This window comes from Sinocyclocheilus grahami, unplaced genomic scaffold (genome assembly GCF_001515645.1).
Source record: "Sinocyclocheilus grahami isolate Dianchi unplaced genomic scaffold, SAMN03320097.WGS_v1.1 scaffold54.1, whole genome shotgun sequence".
NCBI classification, from domain to species: Eukaryota; Metazoa; Chordata; class Actinopteri; order Cypriniformes; family Cyprinidae; genus Sinocyclocheilus; species Sinocyclocheilus grahami.
This window is the reverse complement of record NW_015505233.1, coordinates 6,428,162-6,449,288: the sequence shown is the minus strand read 5'-3', so window position 1 is coordinate 6,449,288 and position 21,127 is coordinate 6,428,162. Positions and strand designations below refer to the sequence as shown.

Genomic DNA, 21,127 nt, shown 5'->3' with positions numbered 1-21,127 from the left:
TTTGTCTGTCTGTCTGTCTGTCTGTCTGTCTATCGATCTATCATTCTATCTATCTATCTATCTATCTATCTATCTATCTATCTATCTATCTATCTATCTATCTATCTATCTATCTATCTATCTATCTATCTATTCTATCTATCTATCTATCTATCTATCTATCTATCTATCTGATCTATCTAACTGAACACCATATTCATTTCCTTCACAGCCCTACTCTCTTTCTTTTTCTCTAGATTTATCAATGCAACCTAAAAATGGCATTTCGATTGGCTGTGCTGAAGCATCCAATCAATGCTGGAAAATGAAGCACAATTCAAATTAGAGGCTACTTAACGAGCCACTGTGCTTGTGCATTCAATACATCCTAGAAATACAACACAGGACTCCACAAAAAAGAAAGAGAGAGGAAGGAGGCAAAGTAACAGAGAAAGAAAAATAATAATGCAATTTTACAAAAGTCATTCTTCCAAATTATCCTTGAAGAGCTATTCGAATCTGAAAATTGTAACAAGGGGAGTGACTAGGAGATTATGAGAAGATTAGATGTATTTTACTTTCTATTCATGAAACAAAGTCTAAATGTGTATGTCTGCTCATATTCACCTTAAATCTGCAGTGATATTGGTGAGGTATTTGACCATGTCCCGGCTTGACTTGTCCAAACGGTATGAGCTGTGAACAGATATGAGATAATTTTTTAAGATCAAAAGAATGATTGGAAGACCTTAATTTGTAAACGCATGAGTTAAATAACATCTGTAATGATGCTCTAAGCCAGTTCTACTTTGATAAGTTCTACTTTCACTTATCAAATGAAACTAAAAATAAACTGTCTCTAAGCTCTTCTTCTGCTATATAAATAAATTCCTCTATAAAATAAATGAATAATAAAGCATGTTACACAATGTATGCAACTGACGGTTGATCCAAAAAGGTGAATAATTTATATCTAATAATAATATCACATAATATAAATTTAACAAATTTGAAAAGCTTTATACATTAAAAACATATTCTCAATATTATTATGCATTTAACAGCATCTTTTAATGCAGGTTCATTAATTGCATTTACATTTACATTTAGTCATTTTGCAGACTCATATTCCCTCTAGGAATATAATCACACTTTCTCCCACTCTCTCTCAACACCAGCCTCTTGAGATCTGCAGAAATGTGCACACAAACACATTCCTGAACGCTTAGTGTAGATTGTGGTGACATTTCTGCTGTGAGATTCTGCTGGGCAAGTAAGAAACAGACCACCCAAGCACAGCTCAAAGAATTACCATTCAGCTATCGTTTCTATAGTTGCAGAAGAGCGAACAGACAAAAACCAAGACTCATTCTAATCTGAGATCTTAGGAAGAAAACATGATTGGAGTGTTTGCTGATGAAATGCAGAGCGTGACGAGACTCTTCAGGACGCAGGGACAGATTTGATGCTGCTGTTTGTGATTCTTGAGCTCTGAGCTCTAAAAATCAATACAGTCAATGTGTCTCCCTCGGTTTGCACGGTGTGCGTCCTTCTCTGCTGCCGCGGGGAAGATTTCTAAGGCTCTGCCTCATGCTGTAACTACAACACATTCTGAACCTGCAGAGGGCAGATGTTCAGCATGTGTAAGCTCATCACTGCAGGGAGCTTCATTAGAGCTGTATCATGTATTAAGTTATTTTGAATCTTTTCAAAATAGAGAAGGAAAACGTGGGGCTTTTGGTGCATTAATTTGCCAACACAAAGAACACAAAGGGGGCAATTAAATGAACTTTTCTCAATATTCCCAGCAGGTTAAAAATCTAAGCACATTACAAATATACTAAGAGATCACAAAGAACTCTAAAGCAGTTATGAGTGGGTTGCACTCATGTCCTGGTGCCATTAAAATGTGTGGGTGGTCCACACTACTGCACTCTGCGGTGCTGTACTGAACTGATGATCTTTAATAACCCTGATTGGTGATGAGCCCCTCTGAAGGTCAGCATATCTCTTCATTCTGTGCAGCTGCTTTTGGCTGTGTCGTCAGCACCCTCTTGCAGTCTTCCTACTGTATATTCTCAGACCATTTCCATCAGCGGGCCTGGGCCATGGCATGCAGAGATAAATGAGGCTGTCTTGAGTGATCAGCTTGCATGCACTCTAAAAGCTTACCATGCTTTGATATGTTGTCACTGCGTCACAACGCCCCCTCTGCCCTGCCAAGTCCGCACTGTTCCATCAGAATGTACTGCTGTTCTCTCCTTAGCAGAAAATGTAACATCGCTCATGTTTTCGCTCTGTTCCAAAGGTAAGGCTACATTTTTACGACTGCGTAACGCAGAATTTTAAAATGGCAAAGGTTTTTTCAAAAACATGTTGAAAATGGCTGTGCTGCTTAATATTTTTGTGGAAACCGTGATAGATTTATTTCCCTTTGTTTGATTTTTTTGTAAGAATTTTAAAAGTCAGTGTCATTTTGGATTACTGTTTCTTTGCTGAGTAAAAGCATGAATTTCTCTTTTATATATACAGTGCTGCTTGAAAGTTTGTGAACCCTTTATAATTGTCTATATTTCGTCATAAATATGGCCCAAAACATAATTAGATTTTCACACAAATCCTGAAAGTAGACAAAGAGAATCCAATCAAACAAAGGAGACAAAAATATATACTTCGTCATTTATTTATTGAGAAAAATGATCTGGTGTTAAATAATTGTGAGTGGCAAAAGTATGTGAATCTTTGCTTTCCGTATGTGACCCCCTTTTGCAGCAATAACTGCAAGTAATGTTTCTTGTAACTGCTGATCAGTCCTGCACAATGGCTTGTAGGAATTTTAGCCCATTCCTCAGTACAGAACCACTTCAACTCTGTGATGTTGGTGGGTTTCCTCCTATGAACTGCTTGCTTCAGGTCCTTCCACAAAATTTCAATTGGATTAAGGTCCGGAATTTGACTCAGTCATTCCAAAACATTAACTTTGTTCTTCTTTAACCATTCTTTGGTAGAACGTGTGCTTGGGGTCGTTGTCTTGCTGCATGACACACTTTCTCTTGAGATTCAGTTCTCGGACAGATGCCCTGACATTTTTCTTCAGAATTAGCTGGTATAATTCAGAATTCATTGTTCCATCAATGATGGCAAGCCGTCCTGGACCAGATGCAGCAAAACAGGGCCAAACAATGATACTACCACCACCATGTTTCACAGATGGGATAAGGTTCTTATGCTGGAAATGCAGTGTTTTCTTTCTCCAAACATAACACTGCTCATTTAAACCAAAATGTTCTATTTTGGTCTCATCCATCCACAAAACATTTCTCCAGTATTCCTCTGGCTTGTCCACATGATCTTTAGCAAACTGCAGATGAGCAGCAATGTTCTTTTTGGAGAGCAGTGGCTTTCTTCTTGCAACTCTGCCATGGACACCATGGTTGTTCAGTGTTCTCCTGATGATGGACTCATAAACATTAACATTAGCTAAGCCAATGTCAGAAAGGTCTTTAGTTGCTTAGAAGTTAGCCTGCAGTCCTTCTTCTTCTTATATCTTTCCGGCAGTGTAGACGCAACTGGACGTATTACTGCCCTCCACAGGTCAAAGTTTGAACTAAATTCTTATATACAGTCCCCATGTTTCACAGATGGGATAAGGTTCTTATGCTGGAAATGCAGTGTTTTCTTTCTCCAAACATAACACTGCTCATTTAAACCAAAATGTTCTATTTTGGTCTCATCCATCCACAAAACATTTCTCCAGTATTCCTCTGGCTTGTCCACATGATCTTTAGCAAACTGCAGATGAGCAGCAATGTTCTTTTTGGAGAGCAGTGGCTTTCTTCTTGCAACTCTGCCATGGACACCATGGTTGTTCAGTGTTCTCCTGATGATGGACTCATAAACATTAACATTAGCTAAGCCAATGTCAGAAAGGTCTTTAGTTGCTTAGAAGTTAGCCTGCAGTCCTTCTTCTTCTTATATCTTTCCGGCAGTGTAGACGCAACTGGACGTATTACTGCCCTCCACAGGTCAAAGTTTGAACTAAATTCTTATATACAGTCCTGTATTATGCAAGAACTGAAGAACTGGCTCAGAGATCAGTTTATGCTTATCACTGTGTCCAAACAAAGAAGTAACAGAAAACAATTTAACTCCAAGTTCTGCCAATTTATCAAAAAGTGATTTTCTTTCTGCATTATACTTCCTACATTCCAAGAAAACATGCCCTACTGTTTCCATATTCCCACATTCACATAATCCAGAAGTATGCTTTCCTACAATATGCAGAATGTAATTTAACCCACAGTGCCCCAACCTCAATCTACACAGTTTAACTGAGTCCCTACGGGATGGACAAGTACAAAAGCCTGCAGTCCTTTGAAACCTAGTGGACTTTTACACGTTTTGCTTTTAGAGTGTTCTTTGTTGGTGGTTGGTTAACATGCAATCACCGCGAACCGATAAAGCAGATCGGATCATCAATCAATCAGGACATGGCACATTTACACTTGGCAACATCAGCTGACTTCTCTATCTGGATAACCGATCGGATCTGTCTTTCCCGCGCAATATTTAAATAAGTCTGCAGAGAATTGGAGATAGTCCTCACTGCAGAACACAAGATCCAGGGGGCGAGGTTGGAGTTTGATACCGCGGCTCCCCCTCACGTCACTACTGCGCAGACTCTGGCTCCAAACAAATCTCTACTGCGCAGACTCTGGCTCCAAATGACATCATTTACTCAAGATGGCATGTATTTTTACAGTCAAAAATATGATGCAGACACGATGGCTGGATTGCGTTTACATTACACTGAGATCCGATCATAATGCGTCCTCGACTACCTCTGGACCACGACACGCTGATCGGATAACATTCCGATCAGAAGCGCGTTTACACTTGTCTTTTCAATGTGAATGTGGACAACATCCGGATACAGGTCACATGTTAATGCCAAATGTAAACGCAGCCTTGGATAGATCCCTGTTCTTTAAATAAAACAGGGCACACACCTGACAGTCATCTCACTGATTAAAAACACCTCTGAACAAATGGACTCTAATTTCACCTTCAAATTAACAGCTAATCCTAGAGATTCACATACTTTTGCCGCTCACAGATAAATAAATAAATGACAAAGTACATATTTTCATCTCGTTTGTTTGATTGGGTTGTCTTTGTCAACTTTCAGGACTTGCATGAATATCTGATGATTTTTTGGGCTATGTTTATGCAGAAATATAGACAATTCTAAAGGGTTCACAAACTTTCAAGCAGCACTCTCTCTCTCTCTATAAATATATATAGAGCATAAAATAAAAGCACACAAGGTTTGGCAGCACAACAGAGCCATTGTGTTTTCATCATGTCAGTAATCTTCAAACAGTAAGGGCAAGCATAAATGTTTAAGCATTCATCACACAAGATGGAAGAGCCACAAGAGCATATTTAGGCAGATTACTGGCCTACAACATCATCCTGCACATGTTGTTTGGAGATGATCAGATGGCCTGTTTGAATCTTAAGCTTGTCTTCTCAAGTCTGATTTTCATAACAGAAGGCAATGGTGGGTGACCCATTTTCTCTAGATTCAATAGCTCGGTTTAGATAGACAAAAAGTGTCAGAACATGGCCCAGCATTTAGTTTGGATTGTGTGCAGAACCATCTCAAGAGTGACTGCTGGGACATGGACAACAGGGAGAAGTGAGCAAGAAATACTAGCTCTGAAAAAACTGATTAAACCAATCTTTATATTTGAAACCCTAAAATGACATTTGGAAGTGTAAAATAACAATAGAAAAAATAAATCAAATAAAATAATAGAAATTTAAATGCTGTTTATATGGCTATTGTTTCATTTACTCTAATATAGTAATTTACTGTCTTCTATAAACACAATGAAGCTTGCATGGTGCAGGGTACTGAAGCAAGAACTGTATGACAGGCAACCGAGCCAATTTATTTTGTCTTTCAAAAGTAGTTCCTACTGCTCTTAAAAGTCATTGGCTTTCATCTGTGCATGACAAAGCTGTACAGATAAACATACTGTATATTTTCCTTGGTAGAGATGCATTTCAACATGTTTTTATCAACACTTTTTGTAATGTGGTTAGATCTTTAACTCCTAAAGATATTCAATGACGTGTTGCTCCCTTTCTTAAAGTAACAGCACAAACAAAAAAAATAGCTTTCTGGAGAATGCATGAGGTCTACTTTTCTACTTTTTAAAAAAAGTGAATTTCACCCTCAGGCCATAATAATGATTCCTCCAGTGGAAAAAGTCCCCTGTTGTCCTCTCATCAAAATCCACAGACATATTTGTATAGAACTGTTTTGGACTGTTTTCAGTTATTATGGTGCTTGATCTGTGCATATTTCTATTCTGATTCAGACGAAACATCCTTTTCACTGGAGAAAGCAATATCATAGATAGAGGATTTGTATTGTAGGCGGAAACAATTATTTGATTTTCGTCTTGATTGATTTATTAAATTGTTATCAATTGATGATTTACAAGATTATTTTGATGTTTTTATGAGCTGTTCGGACTCTCATTTTGACGGCACCCATTCACTGCAGAGGATCCATTGGTGAGCAAGTGATGTAATGCTAAATGTCTCCAATATATTTCAATGAAGAAACAAACTTTTCTACATCTTGGATGGCCTGAGGGTGAGTACATTTTGAGCAAATTTTCAATTTTTGGGAACATTATTTCTTTAAAGGGCCTATGAACTTCTCAAAAGCAGCCAAGGCTAATTCTTACCTGAATGCTATGCTAACTTACACTGTAGCTAGACATAATGGGACACAACTTCTTGTGGAATCCCTGCCGCCTTACAATCTTAATACTGTATAAATATACCTTTTCATAATAAGCAGTGAATGCACTGTTCCATGCACCTACTCGGGGGAAGAGCTCATTTGATGTGCTACACTCTCTTTCATTAGATGTACTTTGAGAGAGGCAGTCTTGCCAAATTTATAACATCATGTTTTAGAGCTTTGCATAATGGTGTACATCCCCTGTAATACAGAGCAGAAAATAATCCTCACGTCTGGGAGAGAACAAAGGCACCAGGTGGTATTGTGCGAGAGAGCGGGTGCAGTGTAACAGGAATATCCCAAAATTCAATGCTGGCTCAAGATGGAACAATATCTGGAATGTTTACAAAGACTGGGAGAAAATATACAAAAGTTTCACTTCTAAGTTGGCTTGAAATCTTTAAAAGTGAAACAAAATGAATGCAACTTCTTATTACTGAATGTGGCATATTTAGGATTCGGCATTCAATATTCAATGCATGACATGACCAGCAGACTGTAGAAGGCTCTTGCCTTAGTCATAGATGCCTGACTCACAGTCACTTTCTATAACAGACAGCATTGCTTTTTGATATGAAGACACAGATGCAGTAAGTTCAGTTGCAGCAGGAGTCAGTGTGTACTGAATCACTTTCAGCAGCTCGTCTGTAAGATTATAAGTGTGTTTGTCATCTTAATTACTTCAAATTTTTCACTCAAATTTACCGGTACTGCTAAACGGCAGTTTCAAACGGTAAACCAGGGCGTCCCGTTTTCATAGCAGGAGAGTCTATAATGCACAATCTGTGATGTGACTGCAGATGTTTCATGATGGCTCGTAATGAGATCAAAAATGCATTTGCATATTCAACAAAAAGGATCCCACATGTCGCAGAATGTGGGCCTCTGTGATTGTGGATAAATAACCGGTTAATGATTGCATGCCTGTTTTCTACTTTTTGACTTGTGCATTAATCATTCAAACCTCTGATTAGAAGGGGCTCCTAATGACATTCACTGGCTAATCAAAAATCCTACCTCTGGTCTGAAAGTTGTCTTTGCAGCACGGATTTGATGAGAGCGTTGGGTCGCACGCTTTTCTGTGGGGAGTTTTTAGGGCTGCCATCGGAGTCTCCGCTGTCCTGATCACCCATGGCTTTAACATAACTGCTGCTCCGCATCCTTCTGCATGGGATCTCCTCATCTATCCCTCCCCATTCATCCTGAGGGACCTGTATGTACATACATTCTGATTTCATATAATGGATATATATTTATTAAAGCACAGACACACCTTCCACACATGCATATATATACACTGTCACAAAATATGTTGAAAGGAGGGATTAGAAAGATAGAACTGACTCTTCGCAAAGACCCACTCCCCTTCGTTACTGTTGCTATATGTTAACATGAGAAGGTTTCTTGTTTCAACTGTGGAAAGATGCCAATACACACCATTTTTCAAGTTCAAGTCCACCGACATTAATCTACTCTCCTGTCTGGTTTGTTTGTCAGACAAAAATGGCAGATTCGGCGTTATGATTGGTCACATGGCCTGTCAATCAAAATCCATTCAAATTGTTAGCATGCTGATGTCCTTACCCAGTTTAATGTATGACAGCTTTTCTTGTTTGCAGTTTTCATGACTATGAAATAGTTTGTTGTACTATTACCTTTTTAAAGCATAAAAGCACACAAATCAAATTTTTTTGTTTTGCTTCTGTAACTATTATAGACGAACTGTAATACCGCACATAAACAACCTCATTCCATGTTCGTATCTTTTACACAAACTGAAGTGTTGACTGCATTTGTCAAGTTTAATCATTCAACCCTGTTACCAAAAAAAACATCAAACAAACATATAATATATTTACTAAATGAAAATACATATATCAATAAATATAAAACATAATTTGTTCCGAGTGGCCACTAGAAGCTAAATTGTAAGCCATTTACTCATGTGGGCTATTATTTATTTATGTATTTATTTATGAATGTAATGTTTATTACCCACTGAGGTTGGCAAACACTTGGGCATGTTCAGTTGCATTTTTTCCTGATAACGGCAAAAATAACTTAAATTACTTTGTCATTTTTGGTCGTACTGATAAGAGTAAAATACCATTAGGAACTATAAAGGTCTACTTTTAAATTGCAGTTGGACATCCCACAACAGGAATGTAAGAATAGAAAATTCTTATTTGAAAACGTACATAAAATAAATGCCAAGTTAGGTCAAGTAAAAAAAAAAAAAAAAAAAGGCGGCCTAATTTTGTACCGATTTCATGGAAAGTGCTAGAAGAGTAAGTTTAGGATCTGACTGAGTGAAAAAGAAAGCTTTTCTTTAAATGAAAAGGGAGTAGCTTAAAAAACTTCCCTAGTAGGTATGTCTGTTTACTAAGCAGTCAGCAAGACCAAGAAAATAAGAACAGCGTATGCAGGAAATGGCTGGATGCTCATTAAAACAGACTCCTCAACACAATTCATTGCCAACACCGCTGACACTGTGACATTGTCACGACTGTTATCCATCACCTATGCCGGCTGACATTTACTTCTTGGCACTTACCCCAAACATCTTCACAGAAAACACTTATCACAGACTATCTTTACTTGTGGACAGTGACTAATAATATTACTGTTGTTGTCATGATCTTGTATGCTTAATGACTCTCTTCTTGTGAATGAACAATGTTTCACTCAGATCTGATACCTGAGTGACGGATCACATGACAGAAACAAGGCACTGACATATTTATGACACGTTCTCTATTCACACTAGCAGAGACCAATTTTGTCAACTAGCAACCGTCCTCATCCTCATAACCTTCAGAACACTGCTTTACATCAGTACTCTGAAAACATCCTCTCAAAGCAACACATCTCAACGGTTTTATAGGCCAAGAGATGAATTTATTACAAAAGAACTGTGACATTCCTTCTTCTGGGGAACACAAAAGGAGGATTTTGAAGAACTGTGCTGGTCGCTCTTTTCCATGTGATTACAGTGAAGGGGGACTGATGCTTTCAAGATTTCAAAATGAAGCCAAAATAATCATAAAAGTGATCTGTTTGACATTACATTTAAAGTTGTTTACTGGTGATCGTTCATGATAGTTCAAACAATTTATTATTTTTAATACATTTGTTGATATACACTAAGTGTGGGGTCAGTAAGATTAGTTTTATAAAGAAATTAAAGCATTTATATAGCAAAGCATTAAACTGTTTTAAAATATGATGGAGCCTTATTTCAAAATAAATGTTGCCTTGGTGAGCATAAGAGGCTTTTTTTCACACAAAAAAATTTAACTTTCTAAAAATCTAAACACTGTTTCTTGAGTTCAGCTTACTGAATCATGATTTGCTGAAAGTGAAGATTGTTGCTTAATAGTGACTTAAATTTTGGTCAACCAGCAAAATTTTTTTTTTTCCATTTCTGTTCTACTAAAAAAATGTCAAATTTGGAATGACATCAGGATGAGTAAATAATGTGAATTATAAATATTATTTATTTTTAAAGGGGTCATATGACGTTGCTAAAAAGAACATTATTTTGTGTATTTGGTGTAATGCAATGTGTTTATGCGGTTTAAGGTTAAAAAAATTATTTTCCACATATTGTACATTATTGTTGCTCCTCTATGCCCCTCCTTTCTGAAACACGTACATTTTTACAAAGCTCATCGGTCTGAAAAAGCGAGGTGTGCTGTGATTGGCCAGCTATCCAGTGCGTTGTGATTGGCCGAATACCTCAAGCGTGTGAGGGAAACGTTACGCCCCTTACAATACTGTGATTCCCTGTCCGGCCAGAGCGACGATTCAAAACCAATAAAACCCATTACAAACGAGGCATTTGTTGCATCCAGTGGGGACATAATTACTGATTATAATAACTTATACTGTCTTTTTACGCGTTGTGTTGCATATCGCGCCGCTTAAACATAAAACCATGTCTGCATTTGTGATCGGAGAAATGACAAACAACAAGCGCTACTCTACACTGCTCAAAACTTGCGTTTGAATCATCAGTGGCAAATTCTTTAAATATGAAAACGTACTTACAGACTTGCAAAGTTGGAACTGCCCCACTTTATAGAAACAGACTTTGTGTGTAGACGGCATTGTAGGCTGCTTTCCCAGGAAACAGTCCTCCGTGAAATGCGCTGCACACATCTGAATATTTGGGTTGAACTGTTCTGGAACAGTGTTGTAAATACAACTTAACCACTGATTTCTAGTTGTGTCCTCTTTTGGAAGGCCAAACAAAGTAGTTTCGCATTCACACCGAAACACACAGCGTCTCCAGGACATGGCGGCGGCAACAACAATACTACAACGAGAATCAAAGTTACGCCTTCTTTCTTTGCATGAACTTTTGGGCGGTGTTATGCAAATCTTCCCACATCGTGATGTATACATGTGGGGGCGTGTTTAAATGAGGCATTTTAGGAGGGCGTGGACGAGTCTTAATTTAATAAAGAATATCTCTTTGGGTTTGAGACTTTAGTCTTTGCAACTTTAAGGATCTTATCTATTCACGAACAGCTTGTAACACTCCAAAGAGAAAGGAAAACTTGAAATCGCATCATATGACTCCTTTAAGATAAATTCTTTAACATTGAAAAAAATTATTTCAGTGTTTCAAAGTACACAGTTACAAGGCCATGCAACATATTTCATTAAGGATTTGAATCAACTGAACCACAGCACATGACATTTAATATAAACAGCCTGATTAACTCTATGTCCTTCTACCAAAACCTTTTGTTTATCAGACAGCCTCTCATCCAGGTGACAAGGGGCACATTTCAGCAGCCTCATGGGTCTTTAGCATTCTGCAAGAAGAATGATTCTGATCCAGGAGTCAATGAAAATCAGTAAATGTCACGGACACCCTTGTACACACACGCACACACACACACACACACACACACACACACACACACACACATAATCCATAGAAGTCTTTAGGTTAATTAAGTGTTGAAGGAGTTTGATATTTTTAGACATTTAATTAACCAAAAACGCCAGAGGACAGACACAATCTGTGGTGTAAAACTCTTGATAAATCACTGAGATTCGAGTCCCCCTTCCCCAGTATGGATGGCCCGTATGACTGTATACTGTGTGATAGTAGAAACATATTAACTGGTGAAGATTTTGCTATACAGTTTGTACAAAAGTAGTCTAGACATTATTTTTACACATGAGAGTAACAAAGAGACACGGATTCACACGAAAATACAAAGCGGGCTGTGTTCCACTGGTATGATGCATGGCCACAGGTGTATGTATATCAGGTATTTTGTGACAAACAATGTAGCTCATTCAATCAGAATGTACTGGTTTAGCTGCCCGATTTAAAATGTTACTTTTATGTTTATTAACTCTAGAATATAGAATGTGAAGCTATTGCTGACCTCATGCCAGATATCTTCATTAGTTCATATATATATAGCTGTGCTCATAAATTTGCAGAATATGCAAAATGTTAATAATTTTAACAAAATAAGTGGGATCATGAAAATTGTTTATTTAATAAACAATTAAATAAACAAGTTTAGTTTAGTTGGTTATACTGTCCTGAATAAGCTATTTCACATAACACGTTTATATATATACTCCACAAGACAAACTAATAACTGAATTTATAAAAAACCCAGTTCAAAAGTTTACATACCCTTGAATCTTAATAATCTGTGTTGTTTCCTGGATGATCCACGACTGTTTTTCTGTGTTGTGATGGTTGTTCATGAGTCCCTCGTTGGTCTTGAGCAGTTCAACTGTCTGCTGTTCTTCAGAAAAATCCTCCAGCTCCTGCACATTCTTTGGTTTTCCAGCATCTTCTGCATATTTGAACCCTTTCAAACAGTGACTGTATGATTTTGAGATCCATCTTTTCACACTGCGGGCAAATGAGGGACTCATTCACAGCTATTACAAAAGGTGGAAACATTTTTCTGATGCTCAAGAAGGCAACAAAATGCATTAAGAGGGTGAAAACCTTTGAACTGGATGATGTAAATCATGTATAATGCGTACATTTCTCTTATTTTGTTTAAATATCATTTTTTTTTTATTTGGTACTGCTCTTAAGAAGCCTCATAAATACTTAAATGTTTCCCAGAAGACAAAATAAGTACAATTTACTCTGATCATCCAATTCAAAAAGTTTACACCCTCAGCTCTTATGCTGTGTTCAAGTCCTCCTGGGACGTTCATACTTACGAGTTGACAAGTCGTAATTATGACGTCAGGTACTTTCAAGTCAGTTTAGTCGGCGGTGGCGGTGTACCTTCTTTTAATAAATTACAAGAAAATACAACAGGGTCTGCATTTTTTACTTGGATTTCTTTAACTAGCTGCGTAACAAGAACATGACCAATTAAAGTTTATAGGACAACTAAACTATCAATTTAAACAAAACTTTATCGTCAACTACAGACGTTGCATCCATCGATTCCGCCATGTTTCTCATTGACATGCCCCCCAACTCGGAAACTCGGGGCTTAAAGAAAATTTAGAGTTTCCCACTTGTAATAACGACTTTGTGGTGTGTTCATGTGCGTTCAACTCGTAAATACGATCTATCCGACATGACTTGAACGCACCATTAATGTAGGGTAGAGTAGGGGGAAAACGCCCCCATGGGGTAAAATGCCCCCTACTGTTCTTCCCAAAATAACCAAAAGAAAAAAACAAGATATATTTTTATTGTAACTATGGACTACGTTGACGAGAGTGATGTAGAAGTTTTTACCATGAAGCTTACACTGGTGATGTACCTGAACAACTATCCTGATGTACATGAACAACTATCACAAAAAAGAAAGACAGTCGTGGATCATCCAGGAAACACAGTATTAAGACTCAAACTTAAACTTTTGAATGGGGTCATTTTGATAAATTCAGTTATTTTGTCTTGTGGAGAATATATAAACATCTGTTATGTGAAATAGCTTATTCAGTACAGTATTAAATAAACAATAACATGCAATTTTCATGATCCCTCTTATTCTGTTAAAATTATTAACATTTTGTTTCTGCAAGGGGCATGTATATATATATATATATATATATATACAACATTTATAAAATATATTACACATTATAATTTTATTATATATTGCATAATAATTTTTTTGTACTTTTTTGTAAAAGTTTGGAGTCAGTAGGATTTAAATAAATAAATAAATAGTTAGATAGTACTTTTTTTTTTTTTTACTTTCTTCCTGGAAATAAATGTATCACTGTTTCCACAAAAATATTAAGCAATATAGCTCAATATATCAAAATACGGTGTCGGAATGGTATATGTTTATACTTCTCATCCAACCACAGTCAAATTCACTCTATCCGGATGGCGCGATTTATCTGGATAGGTTTTTTTTTAACGATGACAAGCCGGAATGAAATAGGAGTAACGAGGGTATTTTTAAAATGTAAGGAGTAGAAAGTACAGATAATTGCGTGAAAATGTAAGGAGTAGAAGTAAAAAGTCGGCTGAAAAATAATTACTCCAGTAAAGTATAGATACCCAAAATTTCTACTTAAGTAAGGTAACGAAATATTTGTACTTCGTTACTTGACACCTCTGATCAATAAGCAACTGATAAGAAGTGTTTATTGAAATTAGTAGCATATTCTGAAGAACCATGTGACACTGAAGACTGGATTAACGACTTCTAAAAAATTCAGCTTTGCCATCACTGGAAAAAAATGCATTTAAAATTTTTTTAAAAATAGAAAACAGTTATTTCAGAATATTTCTGTTTTAATCAAATAAATGCAATCTTAGTGAACATAAGAAACTTTCAAAAACATTTAAAATCGACCCCAAACTCATTCTCAAACATGATAAAAGGTTTCCTCATTCAGAGATATTACAGTGATGAAAAAACTAATTCAGAGAATATTAATGATGCATGGCATTGATTTTTTTTTTACTCTAATTCAGTATAATAAGCTAGTTAAACAATTCAATATTAAAGCTAATTTACGTGTTTGTTTTTGAACAAGTGTCTGTGATTATCTCCTCTGAAAGACTAAACATGTTCAAGCTCATTTAGGGGACAAACAACGACACAAATAGCATCTGCTGTCACCAAAATTCCCTTACCCATCTTCACACACACACACACAGCTGTGTCTGACCTCTTTAGTTGTCTGACTCTCACAGTTTATTGAGTTGTTGTCAAGACAGGTGTGTGTGTGAGAGAGAGAAAGAGAGAGAGAGAGAGAGAGAGTGTGTGTGTGTGGAAGGAGTTGCTGTTTGGCTCCTGCTGGCTTGTAAACAGTCGTATTAATTGGATATTAGATTCACCTTCACTGACCTATCAGAAAATCTATTAAAATGCAATCCTCTCTTATTGTAGCCTTTAGATGCAGGTGAAGAATATAGAGAGAAAGAGCAAGGTGGAATCATAAGGGTAAACTCTGTGTAAGAGTGTGAAAGTTTGCGGTTAGACAACGCAGGGCTCAGCTGGAGAGGTCTGTTCATTCAAAACTCCCATGATCCTTTATCATTCAGGGAGTGAATATTTCTGATGTTCACAGTGCAGTGGACTAAACCCAGCGATGTTTGCAAACCTCTACTGAAATGCCAAAGTCATAATGTTTGAATACTTCATTCCTGACTTTCAGTGCTGCTCTTAAGGACATTCACATAAAGTTGAGAAAAGTTCAGCTTTATGTAAATGAGATGTGATGCGGCAACTACCGATAGGACTGAAGACACTGGAGTACACATAATCTGTCTCCTCTTGTAGTTGAGTTTAGGAAATACAGAGGAGACATTATGTTATGAGCAAATTCACTACTTTACATGATTATGTCTCTGCCCACATGCAGGAGTATTATCAAACATTAGGCATGAAAAACATATTCAGGTTTTTTGTGCTTCATTAAATTTACAGCTGTTTTACTCAAGATGCCTTCAAAGGAGCTATCAAAGATGAGCATGACCAATGTCCATTGCATAAGCAGATTGATATCTAAAAGTTTTTCTTCTTTTCACAAACATTCGGATAATAAAATAAAATAAAATATCAACAATAAAAAAAAATAGTTGGTTACCTTTAAAGACCATAGATAATGCTGTCAGTTCATTCTGCTGTTGACACTTTGTCTACAAGCGAATGGAATAAGATCTGTTGTCCTGTTTGTTCATGCAACGTTCGGCATAAAACCTATTGTCGTCGTCCCAGGTTAGTTAGGACTTAGGATCGTTCATCTTCTTCATGTTATGATGTATTATGCACTGCAGCAATTTATATACAAACAAATGATCATTCAGAATGCTAATTTTTAGTAGGAATGACATCTTATTTTTACAAGCAATACATCTAATTTGTAAATAGATTTTCAAACGCTATTGCCAGTTACACAGCCTGACAGCAGTGTTAACGGGATTCAGCAGTGGAAACACTTACCAGCTAACCAACATTACATCAACCTGGGGACCTCCACACTGCAAAATCTGTTTGTTTTTTTCTTTCTTTTTTTGTACAGTAAAATATCTAATCATCAGATAAATGTACTTAAGGCTCTAATAGCATAAGAAGGTTTTCAGAGAAAGGTTTTCAGATTCTCTCACTAAGGCTGCATTTATTTGATCAAAATACAATAAAAACAGTAATACTGTGAAATATTACAACAATTTAAAGTAACTATTTCAGTAAATTTGAAAATGTAATTTATTCTTCTGGGGTCGGTTGCACCAGCTTGTTACGGGGCTGACAAGACGTGAGATGTGCGGATCCATACGCAAGCTTTATTAACATCAGAGGAGGTCAGAAACACAGGCAGGGTCGAACAGTGCCAAACAGGTATATGGCAGGCAAGACACAAGAATAGTCCTAGGGCTAGCGTAGGTCAACGATTGGCGAAACAGGATCACAAGGGCGAGACTAAAGGGATAAATCCAGGAAAACAGGCACAGATCAGAAACCGAGAGAACAGACAAGGCAAGACTAGGCTGGGCAAGGAAGCTAAAGAGGGCTCTGTAGAGTAGCTATCACTGCTGGCGATAAGCGCATACAATACTCTGCAGTTAGAAGGAGTGAGATGGAGTGTTAAATAGTGAGTGAGTGATATGAAACAGCTGTGTGCAATCAGTGCTGTGTGCAATCAGTGCTGTGTTCAATCAGTGCAATGAATGATGGGATATGTAGTCCGGGGTGATATGCAACAGTGTGTAGTGCGAGAGTAAATGAAAATGGAAAGGGTGACCTCTGATGGCTAGCAGACGGAAGTTCATGGACCGGATACGTAACACAGCTAGACATAAAAAAGCTGGGTGTAAGTCCTACGCTGGGCTTTGCAACGTACAGCTTTACGATAAATATTTACATCTGTTCCACCAACTAAAACTACGATCAGGCGCAACTACGCCCGGCGCTGACACATTCTCCCATAGTGATGGCTGAGACAACTTCACGCTGCAATCGCTACAACTACTTATATAAAACTGAATTGCTCAAGACATCATAACAAGTGAAGCCACCGTGCCATGATTTTATTGAGTAAACATTTTCTAACAAGTCCGCGTTTTTTATAGGTTATGAAGTCTCCCTGCACATATTTCTTCAAACGAACATTAAAAATGAAGGCAGCAGGTAAAGTAAAATATAATGAATGTAATGCAATGTTTCTCTCTAGAGTTATTTTTTCTAGCTGACTATAGAGTTTATGTATGAATGTCTTTCCTGAGGTAAATGTGACTTTATGTGACATTGTTTTACTGACGTCTTTCTGTGGCTGAAAAAACACATTTATAGTTCGTATTTTGTGATAAAACTGACAGAATTTGAAAGCTGATACTTTATTTCTGATTAAAAGTTGGATTATTATGATTATTGGATGCCAGGCACGCTACATAATGAATGAAATTAAAGACGTGAAATATTTCCAAGCATTATAATACTGTCCTTCCAAGCAAGATGTCGAATGGTACAGTTTCTTTTAATAATCCCAGATCATATGTAATATTTTACTGCATAATTACATGCTGTACAGAAATATAGTTTTTATTAGGTCAATTACTGTCAGCAGTGTAGTAGGCTATAGCCTAGTCCACACCTTGCTTCGATTGATATCGCTTATCCTTCCTGAAAAGACCATAAACATTACAGTTCACATCTATAATTAACTATAATTAACACGTCTATAATAATTAACTAACAGACATGAATCCTAAAAACTAATAATGCCAGAGCAAATCATGACTTTTCACTTTACACCTACCTCTGACTAGGCGTAAGATTTAGTCTCAGACGTAGCAGTACGCCGAGATGGTGCAACGGGTATAAATTCTACGCACGACTTAAAGTGCATTTTACGACCAGCCTATAGCCTTACAACCGGGTGTACGTCCAGCTGGTGCCTGATGGCAAAGCAGAATTTTTAGCGGCCATTACTCCAGGCTTCAGTGTTCAGGTAACATATTATTATCAATGTTGAAAACAGTTGTGCTGCTTAAAATTTTTAAGGAAACCATACATTTCTTCAGGAATCTCTGATGAATACATGAATAGAATCTCTGATGAAAAGAACATCATTTATTTGAAAAAGAAGTCTTTACAGACACTTTTGATCAATTTAATGCATCCTTGCTATGCAAAAAAGAAAAAAGAAAAAGAAAGAAAGAGAAAAACTTACTAACCCCAAAATTGTGTGCATCTTGAAATATTCATATTTTACTAAACCCACTGTTTTTCCTTTTTTTTAAGCATTCAACTAAGCCTTCGAACTAAATACATGAGTTTTAAACAAGAAAAGCTTAAAACAAGAAAACATTAGAGTTTTAAGGATATTTGCATTTTACTAGAACACAAGATGACGAAAAACTGATGAAGAAATACTGAAGAAGAAAATTATTTGCTTTTTTGCAGTTTGTGTGAATGGGCCATTACACTTTAATCAGGATTGGCCTTGAGCTGTAGGACATCTACCGTGGTGACTGATATCACCATAAAGTCATGCCGAAATATTTAAAATTGTTACATCAGACAGTGAAATCAGTTGCTACGTTTACATGCATTTTAATACAGCATCCATAATCCGACAGATAGCTCATAGGAAATGAAAAGCCTTAATAATATAAACACCTCATAGGAGACAAATCATCTGATTAAGCTTGAAAGAGGTGGAGCAGATCTGCCAGTTTAAAGTAAATGATCTGCAGAAAAATTTTTCAACCTACAAAAATCAAGCAACTTAATTTTCAAAGATATTTTATATAAACATAAATAGGATATGAGGAAGCAGCATTCAAAATCCACTTGAAACCACTTAAACATTTTAGGGGCCAGTTTGAACTCTTCTGCTATCCATCACAGCACTGAGGCTTCTGACCGCAATGAAGTGGACCACTGTCCTCCTCATAACATGATCAATGATTTATGTAAGAAGTGTTGAAATGTGGAGGAAACCCTTGCCAAAAGTCATCTCATAAACCATTCAGCATTGATTTTGATCCAAATCACAATCTCAGCTAATGATTCAATCTACTCACGATGGTGACCGCCATGATGAACACACACTAAAAATAGCTGCTTTATTGCTATCGCTCAGCATGCGGTGCTCAGGACACCGCGCCATCAGAGTGAAGGGGCACACGTCCCTCCCGGAGAGTTTGCGTCACTGCGGGCTGCATCGATAACAGCAGCCAAAAATAGCACCAGCATGATAGATGGCACAGGCTATTTGTGTTGGGGTCGAGAGAGCCTATTAAACTCATGACCCAGAGACGCATCATAGTCATTGACTGCTGGACGTTTTCTGTCCTTTTTCTGCAGGCTGAAGTTTAATCCATTTGGACATATTTGAAATACAAACACACTTAAGCTAATTGCTGTGCTAAGTAAGACAGATGGGAAGAGGTTGCTTTCATCTCTCAGTGAAAGTCCACATTTTTGTCACAGATGCATTTGAGCTGAAATTAGAATTAGGAGTGATTACTGACAAAAAAATGGATGCTGAAAGTAGTTTTGCACTTTCGTTGAAAGAAAAATGTGTTTGTTTTGTAAGTTAAAAGAGGATTTTGCATCTTGTGTGACCTGTAAAGGTACAATTTTTAGTGGGCAAAGACACAATCCTATAACAAGCTTTACCACAATGTTGTTATAAAGACAAATTAGATCCAGAGGAGGCATATGGACTTTAGGACGTCAATTTCTGCCCACTAACCAATCACATCCGACACTCTCAGAAAAAAAAAGGTACAAAAAGGAAAAATGTTGCCACTGGGGTGGTACCTTTACAAAAGGTACATCTTTTGTACCTTATTTACCCATGCATATTGGTAGCTTAAAGGTACATATTAGTACCTAAATGGTGCATGTTTGAACCTTTTAAAAAGGTACTACCCCAGTGACAACTTCTGTACCTTTTACACAATATTAACCTCACTGACCAATGACAGTATCAGCTTAACTGTAGCATATTCACTTAAGGATAATCTCAGGCATTTTAATCTCCTATCATTGCCATTGTTGACACAAAATATGCATAGGATATAGCTCAGTATTTTCTAAGTTGATTGCGTGGGACCCGAATGAGGTCTCCACAAGCCTCTAAAACGTAAAACTTAATATTGATTTAGGTTCTCTTTCGCTCTGGATTCTTTCTTTCCCTGAGGAAACACTTGGATCCATCCATTCATTAATTATCTCAATGGGGCCATCAGCCTCGCTGCTTCTGCTGTGCTATTGCATAAGTCCAGGACTGGTGGAGGCTGCTGTGTCAGCAGATGTTTACTGAGGGTGTTTTTTCATTGTATCTGCTGATCTAACTGCTTGAGTCAGACATCTGCAATACTAACTAGTTCTGATAGACCAGCATATGTTGTGTTTTGGATGCTAGCCTATTTTGAGATGTTGCTCTCTACACCTGGCTCCTTAACTAGCCAGTAAGGCTATGTTGGTCAAACAGCTTCAACAGCTAAAGGCATTGCTAGTCCACTAGGTTGACCACCACTAGTCAGCACGGTCTAACTGGACCAGCATCTTTTAAAAACAAATATTTAGGAAAAATATAATTCAATAAAATTAAGAGTTTATTTTGATAATAAACACATGGATAAATACATAAATTACATTTCACAGTATTTTTAAAGGTTGCATATCCAATTGCAATCCGATAATCAAACTTAGCTGTATATTAAAAAACAATACTAAACAATTTGGTAACATATTGTTATTAATTAATTAATACTTAGTAAACTACTGATTAGGTTCACGAGTTTGGGAGAATCAGACCAGGGCTGTAACCACCATTGACACTGAGGAGTGTACCCCACTTATTAGAAATGGCTCAATCGTCCCCCCCCCCCCCCCC

At 37.1% G+C, this 21,127-nt stretch overlaps 1 protein-coding gene across 1 annotated transcript in view; it reads right to left on the bottom strand.

Moving 5' to 3' along the window:
- dlgap2a (discs, large (Drosophila) homolog-associated protein 2a) overlaps positions 1 to 21,127 on the bottom strand; it is a 155,059-nt gene that overhangs the window by 26,026 nt on the left and 107,906 nt on the right. Inside the window, exons 5-6 of the mRNA XM_016269872.1 lie at positions 7,820 to 8,013; positions 607 to 675 (exon numbers count right to left, since the gene is read on the bottom strand). Of these exons, the coding sequence (XP_016125358.1) occupies positions 607 to 675; positions 7,820 to 8,013 (263 nt within the window). The remainder of the gene's footprint in view (positions 1 to 606; positions 676 to 7,819; positions 8,014 to 21,127) is intronic.